Genomic DNA, 12,500 nt, shown 5'->3' with positions numbered 1-12,500 from the left:
TGCAACATATATCTTGTTTGATTACATGAAGTCTGCGTTGATATGAAATTAAGTTATTGTTGTTGTCATTGTTGTTGTTGTTGTTTAAGTAAACTATATAACAATAATCTCACAGAATAGTCTAAGCGATAAGACAGACTGTCTGTTTGTTGATATTATGATGTCGAGGTTTTAATGAGTAACCTCTTACACAGCGACCACACAGAATTGCTCAGTGGAAAGGCAGCTGCAGGTACAATCAATGTGTTTCTAATCTACCACCTTGTCATATCATCGTCAACTTTTGTATCTCTGTAAATCTATATAGAATTTTTTTTTCCAGCACCATTTTTCTACATTTAATGCTTGATTATTTCTTTCTCATTTATGTTGTTTTTTCTTAAGTGGAGATAATTTTGTTTACAAATTTAAAAGTTTTAATTATAGTGTATTATTTTTTATTACTGTATTCTTTTTTCTTGGTATTCTAAAAAGATATTTGCAAAATGTGATGAAAAACTTTGGGTAAAAATCCCTTAACCTCAATCGCTTTTTTTTTATTGATACCGTTTAAGTTTTTGTGCAATCTGGTCTTGACTGTGTGGTGTTATCGCTACTCAGTCTCTCAACATAAAGAAAGACGTTTTGATAGTATGCAAAAAGAAAGGTAGATAACATTTTACTTACTTAGTTACTTATTTAGCTGACTGAGCGCGTGCAGGTAGTTCATGATTGAATGCCTCCATTTACAACCTACGCTTTCTTGGTAATTACTCGTTTAAAATTTTTATTAATTGTGGGGATTTTAGAAAAATGATTGTAACTAGTAGGTGATGACGAAATAACGGAGCGATAATTTCTTTTGTTTTTCTATTTTTATTAGGGATATAATAATGCTCCGTATATAGATTCCCTGAGGCTCTCCAGGTGCTAGCGTTGGGAATATAAATCTGCTATGAAACTATTACCATTTGCGTCTTTCAAAACATCTATCAGTCAGTCTTAATTATACGTTATTATGGAGATGAATGAACCGTAATATATGTTAAAAGGGTCTGTTCTGTATCGTCCGTGAGTGCCTCTCATTCCATTTAATATTGTGACGATGATGGATATTTTTCTTTTTCAATTCTCTTGGTTGTATGTGTTTTTCAGCAGAACATATGCACGCAAGAAAGAAAAGTTGCAAGAAGCCGTCAGGCCTACACGTTGCAGTCCCTTCCTATATGCATCTATCACCCCATTCCATGAGTCTATCTTATCTACAGTTAAAGTCCCCTAATGAGTACTAACCTGATTACTGAGTCTTTTCATTTATCTAGGATTACAGACTGAAATTCTTGAAACGTAGCTGAATTTCATATTATTAGCAAATTTCATACTTACCAGTATCTTAATTTACTTCTTTTGAATTATATTTATACTTGACTCTAGTTTTCTTATGTATACTTCACAGAATTTATTGATAATACTTTCGATAAATTTTCTCTACTCTCATTAAATGTTCAAGACCAATGCATCATATCTGTAAAGCGGTGGAAGTTTGTTGATCTACTCTTTAAAAGTTTGTCTTCTAGCATTAGGTATAGTATGCATTCAGATAATACACTATACATAACCTTAGTCTTTCAAATAACACACACACACACACACACACACACACACACACACACACACACACACACACACCGGCCCGGTAGCTCAGGGGTTAGAGCGCTGGCTTCACAAGCCAGAGGACCGGGGTTCGATTCCCCGCCGGTGGAGATATCTGGGTGTGTCTCCTTTCACGTGTAGCCCCTGTTCACCTAGCAGTGAGTAGGTACGGAATGTAAATCGAGGAGTTGTGACCTTGCTGTCCTGGTGTGTGGTGTGTGCCTGGTCTCAGGCCTATTCGAAGATCGGAAATATTGAGCTCTGAGCTCGCTCCGTAGGGTAACGTCTGGCTGTCTCGTCAGAGACTGCAGCAGATCAAACAGTGAAACACACACACACACACACACACACACACACACACACATACACACTACTCCGCGAAAATCAAAGCGTTAGTTCTGAAACAGGAAGTTTCACTCCTTTCAGTATATTATTTTTGTTTCTGACATCGCAGAATTACTTATAGGCTGTTGATATCAGATATAGGAAAAGTGGATATAAGTAGATAAGTTGATAGCCATATAGATGAATAGATAAAGGAGTTGACAGATAAATGAATAGATAGACAGATAAATCGATAGATAGTGTTACATACATAGATAAATAAATACAGAAAGACAGACAAATAGACAAACAGGCAGGCAAAACACTTTATCCCGTAGATGTAAAATGCAGGGTGAAAGAGACTAATTGATTGATTGCTTGATTGGCTGGTGGCCTAGGAACACGCCAATACTGTCAGATCACCGCGTTCACAAACTTTTACCAACATCTTTTTTAGGGGTCACAGCTCAGAATATTTGAGGTACACTCGCTAATAAGCTGATGTCTCCCATAATTACAACTGTCGTCCAAAATATGATAATAACGTCGCTTTAGCCATAAACAGTACGTCAGTTCTCATTTGATGGCGCAGTATCAACTCATACTTTCATAAACCCAGGAAAAAGGTTCATGATATATCTTAGTTATACATTCATGGTCATAAGTCGAGTAACATTTGCACTCACTTGCAATGCCGTTCATGCTTTCCCCTAGTAGTTTCAATGCATCTAACCTACGTATGTAGTCCCTAGAAACTTAGAGAAATGTTAGATTGCTTGCAAAATAGAGGTCTTACCACTGAAAGGTTGAACATAACAAAACAAAGAGCAGAATGTTGCTCAGCTTTTGTCCATGAATGTACCCAATAGCTCTAATAATCTTACCTCCGTGTGATATAGATGCGTGTATTTAAAGTGACAACTCAGAAATACAATTACCGTAAATCATTTTAGTAGGCACATATCTAATCCAAACAACTCAACGAATAAAAGTAAGGATTAGGAAACTAGGCGAACAATAATGATTAACACGCTTGTTCTTCCCATGAGCATTATAAACCATTTATTGACTTAGCCTTTTGTGTTAACTCGTGTTCCCACAATAAACACAATCTTTGAACTCTTCAATGTAAGGGCATTTCCTCACGGCACGGACTGGGAAGATGAAAACTCAGGTAGCTATGTTTTTCCGCAACAACAGGTTTAAAATTTATAGAAAGAAATTCCTTTCACGTTTCGAGTTCCTTGTGATCTGCGAGCCTTGTTTTCCAGTATGATACCTCGTTCTGCGCTAGACAACAGCCCGCCATTATGTCTGTCTCAATTGGCTTACGTCTGTCTTCATTGGTGACGTATATCATCTGTGGACTTAATTTGACTATCAAGAATAGAACAAAACAATATACATACAGAGAGAGAGAGAGAGAGAGAGAGAGAGAGAGAGAGAGAGAGAAAAGCAGTGACAGAATTAGAAAGAGAAACAGAGAGACATACATATTGACGGAAAGTCACAGAAAGAGCCGCAGACTCTATAGAGATTCATGAGAAAGCAAAATGTCAGACATACATACATACTGACAGACAGAAGGACAGGAACTGAGACTGAGAGTAGGTGTGCAGTAGACAATAGCTTTATTCAATCTGACTGAACTCCCCTTTCTCCTATTTTCTTCTCCAGGTGAGCGTGGTGAGTCGCGGCGGGGAGAGTGAGCTGCGCCTCGCCAGTGTGAGTCACGTGGCTTCGGGAAACTACACTTGTTTCCCTGCCAACGCCAAGCCCTCCTCCGTTATCCTACACGTGATTACAGGTGAGATGCTGACCCATTCCCTGGTGTGATGAGGGAAAGCTACGTTGTCATGCACGTGTATGGATTTTCTCTGTTTGTGAAGTAGTTAGATACAGTGGAAATGAAAATTTGATTAGACAACGCCATAAATTAAGAAAATATGTTTTGTGATATATTTCCCTTTTAGTATACTGTTGAATAACAATCTCTCTCTCTCTCTCTCTCTCTCTCTCTCTCTCTCTCTCTCTCTCTCTCTCTCTCTCTCTCTCTCTCTCTCTCTCTCTCTCTCTGTCTGCCACATATTTCTTGTTTTCTTTAATTAATTTACCTTAACAGTGCGGAAACTGCGGGTAAGTAATTTCACTAGCGCAGGGAGCTGAGAGATATTTAGCAAAGACTGAGCTGTTTACTTATTACGTAATGTTGGTTAATGTGCACCAGAGAGGATTACTCCATAACTTGCACCCACCACATTTCCTCCTTAGCGAGCGACATCTCATCCCTTTCCATGTTTCCCTTGCAGGTGAAGCTCCAGCCGCCATGCAACGCGCCGCCGCCCCGCCGCTGCACAGCGCCTACACCGTTGCTCTGGCTTCTGGCACACTTGTTTTACTGAACTTATGAATGATAGACGGCCTCCAGAAGCCCCACCGACTGAAGTATCTTGAGCAGGTGTCAGCAAGGTGATGAAAGAAGAATTTGTGTTACCGCCGTTCATTGATAAGCTGACCCAATGCGTGTCCCTGAAGGCACTGACTAGCTGACATACTACTGGTTTTGTGGAAAACTTCTGAAGGCATTTTCATAAGAGTGATTTTAAGCGTTTGTGTGGTGATGGCTGCTAAGAGACGTGGAGTGATGTAAGAAAATGTGTGTACACCGTCCTCCTCGGTCTCGATGTTAAAGCCAGACACGATAACAGCGGGGAAAAGAGTGAAGCGGAGCTGAAAGGTGATTTTTCATTTTGAAAAGACGAACATCTATTGATTCTTTGATGAAAGAGGAGAGAAAAGGTGAAGTGAATTGGATTGTTCGTCACGATGTGACCTTTAATAAATACTCAACTGTGAATAAATAGATAAATAAATAAATGAATATATATATATATATATATATATATATATATATATATATATATATATATATATATATATATATATATATATATATATATATATATATATATATATATATATATATATATGAGACTTGACCTTCACAAGGTTGGACAAAAAAAGTGATGTCACGATTAATGAACAAAATCTATATATATATAAAATGTTTAAAGCTATACGTTTCTAAGAGATAATGTTTTATTAAATGTGTTTTTCATTGTCCTGGTTTGATTCTCAGGTAACGAAAGTGAGGCTAACCAGTGTGTTCCCTTTCCTTCCACTACCCACCAGCATGATGGGAGCGCCGAGCACAGCTTGGGAGGCGGTACATGTGATCGTGGTCTCGCCACTATTAACAGAAACAACGCTTGGTGCAACAGTTTTTTCGTTTTCCTGTTTTATCCATTACCTATCGAAATATTACTGAAATTTCTAATTTATGAAACTTATTTCAATATTTTCATGAAAGAGATCAAGTTTCAGTTCTTTTCAGCTTTTGTTTATTATACCACATTTAAAAGATTTATATATGCATATTCATTTGTTTTCTAACAATTCATATATATATATATATATATATATATATATATATATATATATATATATATATATATATATATATATATATATATATATATATATATATATATATATATATATATATATATATATATATATATATATATATATATATATATATATATATATATATCTCTCTCTCTCTCTCTCTCTCTCTCTCTCTCTCTCTCTCTCTCTCTCTCTCTCTCTCTCTCTCTCTCTCTCTCTCTGTATCTGTGTTCATAGTCGAAGGTTAATAGTTAGAGAGAGAGAGAGAGAGAGAGAGAGAGAGAGAGAGAGATATATATATATATATATATATATATATATATATATATATATATATATATATATATATATATATATATATATATATATATATATATATATATATATATATATATATATATATATATATATATATATATATATATATATATATATATATATATATATATATATATATATATATATATATATATATATATATATATATATATATATATATATATATATATATATATATATATATATATATATATATATATATATATATATATATATATATATATATATATATATATATATATATATATATATATATATATATATATATATATATATATATATATATATATATATATATATATATATATATATATATATATATATATATATATATATATCTCTCTCTCTCTCTCTCTCTCTCTCTCTCTCTCTCTCTCTCTCTCTCTCTCTCTCTCTCTCTCTCTCTCTCTCTCTCTCTCTTGGCCATGTACCTGTACTCATAGTCGAGAGATTAATAGTTCCTAACATGTGTAGAAGTATTAACTTCTTTTCTGGTACTCTATTGTAGCTTCTTGTGAAACACTCAGAAAAAACAACACTCACCACTTGCCTCTAATAGGCACTTATTCTCGAAGTATCATGGAAATGATGTAAGACTGAAGGGTATGAAGGTCATGGCGTATCACACAGAAGGACTCTTTGAGGAAGACGTCGATTGTCTTGAATTTCCTAGCAACACAGCATAGACGGAGGTAACGTGAATTCTGAGATCCGACACCTCCATATATTGTAGGGAGGAGGGAAGGGAACCCTAATCCCATGTTCCAGCCTCGCGTAAAGAAGAAATCTGATTGGCTCTAGGAGAGAGGTAAGAGGTTTATATGCCGATTCCTCGAAGGATGTTCTTCAATCATTTGATCTCGGAGAGTACTGATGTTTCCATAAATAACATGAAAGGATTTTTTTTTTTCAGTTATCCTCCATCTGCATGTAGAGGCGCTTGCTTCGCCCCTTCTCTTCTATGGATGTTAAAGTAAAAACTTTCCTCAGTGGCGACTGTAACGATATTATATATATATATATATATATATATATATATATATATATATATATATTTTTTTTTTTTTTTTTTTTTTTTTTTTTTTTTTTTACATAGGGAAGAGGGCCAGCTAAGGGCATACAAAAAGAAAGGATTAAATAAAAAGGCCCACTTGAGTGCTGGCTCTCCAAAAAGTGCAAAAGCGTCAGCCAAAATTCTGGAGCAAATGCCTCGATACCTCCCTCTTAAAAGAAGACAAGTCGTAGGAAGTCGGAAATACAGATGCAGGGAGGGAGTTCCAGAGTTTACCAGTGAAAGGGATGAATGATTGAGAGTACTGGTTAACTCTTGCTTTAGAGAGTTGGACAGAAAAGGGATGAGAGGAAGAAGAAAGCCTTGTGCAGCGTGGCCGCAGGAGGAGTTGAGGCATGCAGTTAGCAAGATCAGTAGAACAGTTAGCATGAAAATAGCGATAAAAGATAGAAAGAGATGCAACATTTCGGCGGTGAGAAAGAGGCTGAAGACAGTTAGTCAGAGGAGGGAGTTGATGAGACGAAAAGCTTTGATTCCACCCTATCTAGTAAAACTGTGTGACTGGAACCCCCAAACATGCGAAGAGTACTCCATACAGGGCGGATAAGGCCCTTATACAGAGTAAGCAGTTGGAGGGTGAGAAAAACTGGCGGAGACGCCTCAGAACACCTAACTTCATAGAAGCTGTTTTAGCAAGAGATGAGATGTGAAGTTTCCAGTTAAGATTATGAGCAAAGGACAGACCGAGGATATTCATTGTGGAAGAGGAGACAGTTGAGTGTCATTGAAGAAGAGGGATAGTTGTCTGGAAGGTTGTGTCGAGTTGATAGATGGAGGAATTGAGTTTTGAGGCATTGAAAACTACTAGATTTTCTCTGCCCCAATCGGAAATCTTAGAAAGATCGGAAGTCAGGCGTTCTGTGGCGTCCCTGTGATCTGTTGACTTCCTGAAGGGTTGGACGTCTCTGAAAGAACGTGGAAAGATGTAGGTGGTATCATCAGCGTAGGAGTGGATAGGGCAAGAAGTTTGGTTAAGAAGGTCATTAATGAATAATAGAAAGAGAGTGGGTGACAGGACAGAACCCTGAGGAACACCACTATTAATAGATTTAGGAGAAGAACAGTGGCCGTCTACCACAGCAGCAATAGAACGGTCGGAAAGGAAACTTGAGATAAAGTTGCAGAGAGAAGGATAGAAGCCGTAGGAGGGCAGTTTTGAAATCAAAGCTTTATGCCAGACTCTATCAAAAGCTTTTGATATGTCTAACGCTACAGCAAAAGTTTCACCGAAATCTCTAAAGAGGATGACCAAGACTCAGTAAGGAAAGCCAGAAGATCACCAGTAGAGCGACCTTGACGGAAGCCATACTGGCGATCAGACAGAAGATTGTGAAGTGACAGATGTTTGAGAATCTTCCTATTCAGGATAGATTAAAAACTTTAGACAAGCAAGAGATTAAAGCTATAGGACGGTAGTTTGAGGGGTTAGAACGGTCACCCTTTTTAGGAACAGGCTGAATGTAGGCAAACTTCCAGCAGGAAGGAAAGGTAGAAGTCGATAGACAAAGTTGGAAGAGTTTGGCCAGGCAAGGTGCAAGCACGGAAGCACAGTTTTTGAGAACAATAGGAGGGACCCCATCAGGTCCATAAGCCTTCCGAGGGTTTAGGCCAGCAAGGGCATGGAAAACATCATTACGAAGAATTTTAATTGTAGACATGAAATAGTCAGAGGGAGGAGGAGAGGAGGACAAGCCCAGAATCGTCCAAGGTGGAGTTGTGAGCAAAGGTTTGAGAGAAGAGTTCAGCTTTAGAGACAGAAGAGATGGCAGTGGTGCCATCAGGATGAAATAAAGGAGGAAAGATGAAGAAGTGAAGTTATTTGAGATGTTTTTGGCTAGATGCCAGAAGTCTCGAGGGAGTTTGAGTTTGAAAGATTTTGACATTTTCTATTTATGAAGAGTGTTTGGCAAGTTGAAGAACAGACTTGGCATGATTCCGGGCAGAGATATAAAGTGCATGAGATTCAGGAGATGGAAGGCTCAAGTACCTTTTGTGGGCAACCTCTCTATCATGTATAGCACGAGAACAGGCTGAGTTAAACCAAGGTTTAGAAGGTTTAGGTTGAGAAAAAGAATGAGGAATGTACGCCTCCATGCCAGACACTATCACCTCTGTTATGCGTTCAGCACAAAGAGATGGGTCTCTGACACGGAAGCAGTAATCTTTCCAGGGAAAATCAGCATAATACCTCCTCAGGTCCCCCAACTGGCAGAAGCAAAACGCCAGAGGCACCTTCGCTTTGGGGGATCCTGTGGAGGAATTGGAGAAATAGGACAAGATACAGAAATGAGATTGTGATCGGAGGAGCCCAACGGAGATGAAAGGATGACAGCATAAGCAGAAGGATTAGAGGTGAGGAAGAGATAAAAAATGTTGGGCGTGTCTCCAAGATGATCACGAATACGCGTAGGGTGTTGCACCAGTTGCTCTAGGTCATGGAGGATAGCAAAGTTGAAGGCTAGTTCACCAAGATGGTCAGAGAAGGGAGATGAAAGCCAAAGTTGGTGGTGAAAATTGAAATCTCCAAGAATGGAAATCTCAGCGAAAGGGTAGAGGGACAGAATGTGCTCCACTTTGGAAGTTAAGTAGTCGAAGAATTTACTATAGTCAGAAGAGTTAGGGGAGAGATAAAACAGCACAGATGAATATAGTTTGAGGATGACTATGAAGTCGAAGCCAGATTATACTAAAATGTGATTTTCTTTTCAGCAACAACTTACTTAACCACATATATAAGCAAAAGAGGAAAGAGGAAACTGTCACATAAAGTCCAATATCTAAATTGCCTCTTTACCCATAAGAACCTCTTTCCCATCGGAACCCTCCCTCACTTGCTCAGCGTTACCGATGTAATGTCTGGCGTTAGCATAATAAAATGGTGAAAGTGACCACAAGCGCTGGCTGCCTCAGATCCCAGGAGGTTTTGGGAGATGTAAGAAAGAAATCGTCGTCTTCGCCCAATTTATGATTAGCCTCATTTATTTCATCCTCCAGAATCTCATTTCTGACTGCCTCTCTAATGGTATAAAAATAATCCCATGTATAATGATGTAAACCAATTATTTAATTCCTACTTAAATACACTATGATTTAAAATACTATGATACTTGAGACGCGCTTTGAATGATGATACGTTATACAATCTGCTAATGTTGGATGTATGATGGTTCATATTTTATGCTGGAAACTCTTTACCTCCCTCCTATTCCGCACTGCGCCTAACAGCAGCAATTCTCTCTCTCTCTCTCTCTCTCTCTCTCTCTCTCTCTCTCTCTCTCTCTCTCTATATATATATATATATATATATATATATATATATATATAGAGAGAGAGAGAGAGAGAGAGAGAGAGAGAGAGAGAGAGAGAGAGAGAGAGAGACTGCGCTACCAGACGCAGGGCAGAAGGGACAAAGCGTCTCCAACATGAAAAATATAAAAGAGAGGCTGCGCTACCAGTCGCAGGGCAGAAGAGACAAAGCGTCTCCACATAAAACATAAAACACCATACATTCAACATTCGCAGATGGTGGTATTTAGCATCATAATATATTCAATAAAAAAAAAAAAAAAAAAAAAAATATATATATATATATATATATATATATATATATATATATATATATATATATATATATATATATATATATATATATATATATATATATATATATACATATATACACACACACACACACACACACACACACACACACAACCAATCCCTTACTAACATTTCCTCCCTGCGCCTGGCAGCAGCACCTCTCTCTCACACACACACACACACACACACACACACACTCTCTCTCTCTCTCTCTCTCTCTCTATATATATATATATATATATATATATATATATATATATATATATATATATATATATATATATATATATATATATATATATATATATATATATATATATATATATATATATATATAGAGAGAGAGAGAGAGAGAGAGAGAGAGAGAGAGAGAGAGAGAGAGATAGATAGATATAGATATATAGATAGATAGATAGATAGATAGATGTAACATACACACGCTTTACCAATGTGAAGAAGGATTCAAATGGCTTCGAAATAAAGATCGAAGCGAAGCAACGCTCAATGACAGTGCCGTGATGTGTGTTGTTCCGTTCACCGGTGTGTAGAATTAAGAGCTTTTTCCAGCAGCTATTTGTGGTGAAGGTGGAACAGAATTGCAGAAGTCCTGCCGGAAGCTTGTTCCTGGAGGCCCAGCAGGTAAGTTGAGTAGGTAAAGAACGTACCTATGTGGACATGTTTTCCGTGTGGTGATTAATTTGTGGAGTTTGGTTAGCCATAGCAGCTTCTGGATGCCTCTGCTCACCAAACTAACGAGTTGCCAGACCTTACCACCTAGAGTTGTCATATTTAATTTTGCATTTAAAAGGACTATTCTCTTATTGAAGATACATGGTTAATCTCCTTTGCGAAGGCCACGAAAATTAGTTTTAGTAATGGTAATGGTGGTGTTAGTGAACTACCGAACCTTCATTAGCATTATGGATTATCACTTAAGTTATTAAAAACTTGCCATTTATTTTATTATCATGACTGCGATGGGCTGATAAGACGCATTTCTTCCCCTCATGCGTTTCATGCTGTTTCTTATATATCTTTGCCTTTATCTTCTCGACCAAATATAAATGGTAGCTTTTAAATTTGAACTCAGTGTCATCACGAAATTTATCACCATTCATTACTTTATTAAGAAACAAAAACATGTCTATCGATGTGTATTTGCAAAGCTGGACAGATAACCTACATTAACATTCTCAATCAACCTATTATTAGTCTACCGTATTTTTTTTTTCTCATTGTTTCATCTGTCTACCAACTTGGATTTCGAATTCCATTGCTAGGCTTCCATTTTATAAAATTATCTTTATGCAATTTATGTCTCAGAAACAAATACAAGGGTCCTTCCTTGCCATGTAGAGGGTAGAGTGTGGAAGCAGAAGTAGCTAGTGAGATGCAGAGGTTGCAACAGCGGGAGGAGGAAAATGAGGTAACGCAAACAGGAAAAAGGGCAAGAGCAGCAAAACCAGGGTGAAAGCTGACGAAGGTGACAGAAACAGGAGGAAGAGGCAGTGATCTCTGTTTGTCACTCATTATTTTGTTATTTACATGATTTCTCCACGTATTTCGCGATGTTCATTGCAAATATCAAAACCAGACTTTAAGAAATTCATAATAGAAAACTGCAATCCTCTGAAGTATTTCGTTTATACTTGTGTGAAAAAAAAGAGTTAGTAATTAAACTTTGGTTTGCTTTGTGGTCTAACATGACGCAAGCAAAATAATAACAACATTAATTATGATAATACAAGTAATGATAAAAAAGTGATAGTAACGATAATAATAATAATAATAATAATAATAATAATAATAATGATAATAGTAATAATAATAGTATAAATAATTATCGCAATGATAATAATAATAATAATAATAATAATAATAATAATAATAATAATAGTAATACTAATAATGATAATGAAAATAGTAATAATGATGATAATAATAATAATAATGATAATAATAATAATAATAATAATAACCATAATAATCTTGCATATTTAAAAGTTGTTAAACACCACCAGGACAAAATTAACTGGTGAAATCGAACTGTAAGTGTCAGAGAGAA

General features: G+C 36.6%; 1 protein-coding gene across 1 annotated transcript in view; it reads left to right on the top strand.

Moving 5' to 3' along the window:
• The window catches only part of LOC123504643, a 266,093-nt gene extending 261,251 nt beyond the window's left edge, over window positions 1-4,842 (top strand). The window contains exons 8-9 of the mRNA XM_045255357.1: window positions 3,634-3,763; window positions 4,266-4,842. Of these exons, the coding sequence (XP_045111292.1) occupies window positions 3,634-3,763; window positions 4,266-4,366 (231 nt within the window). The 3' untranslated portion in view covers window positions 4,367-4,842. The remainder of the gene's footprint in view (window positions 1-3,633; window positions 3,764-4,265) is intronic.
• The last annotated feature ends 7,658 nt before the right edge of the window (window positions 4,843-12,500 follow it).

The sequence above is a fragment of the Portunus trituberculatus genome, chromosome 16, assembly GCF_017591435.1.
Source record: "Portunus trituberculatus isolate SZX2019 chromosome 16, ASM1759143v1, whole genome shotgun sequence".
In the NCBI taxonomy this organism is placed as follows: domain Eukaryota; kingdom Metazoa; phylum Arthropoda; class Malacostraca; order Decapoda; family Portunidae; genus Portunus; species Portunus trituberculatus.
Note: the sequence above shows the minus strand (reverse complement) of the source record. Positions and strands in the feature narration are given on the sequence as shown.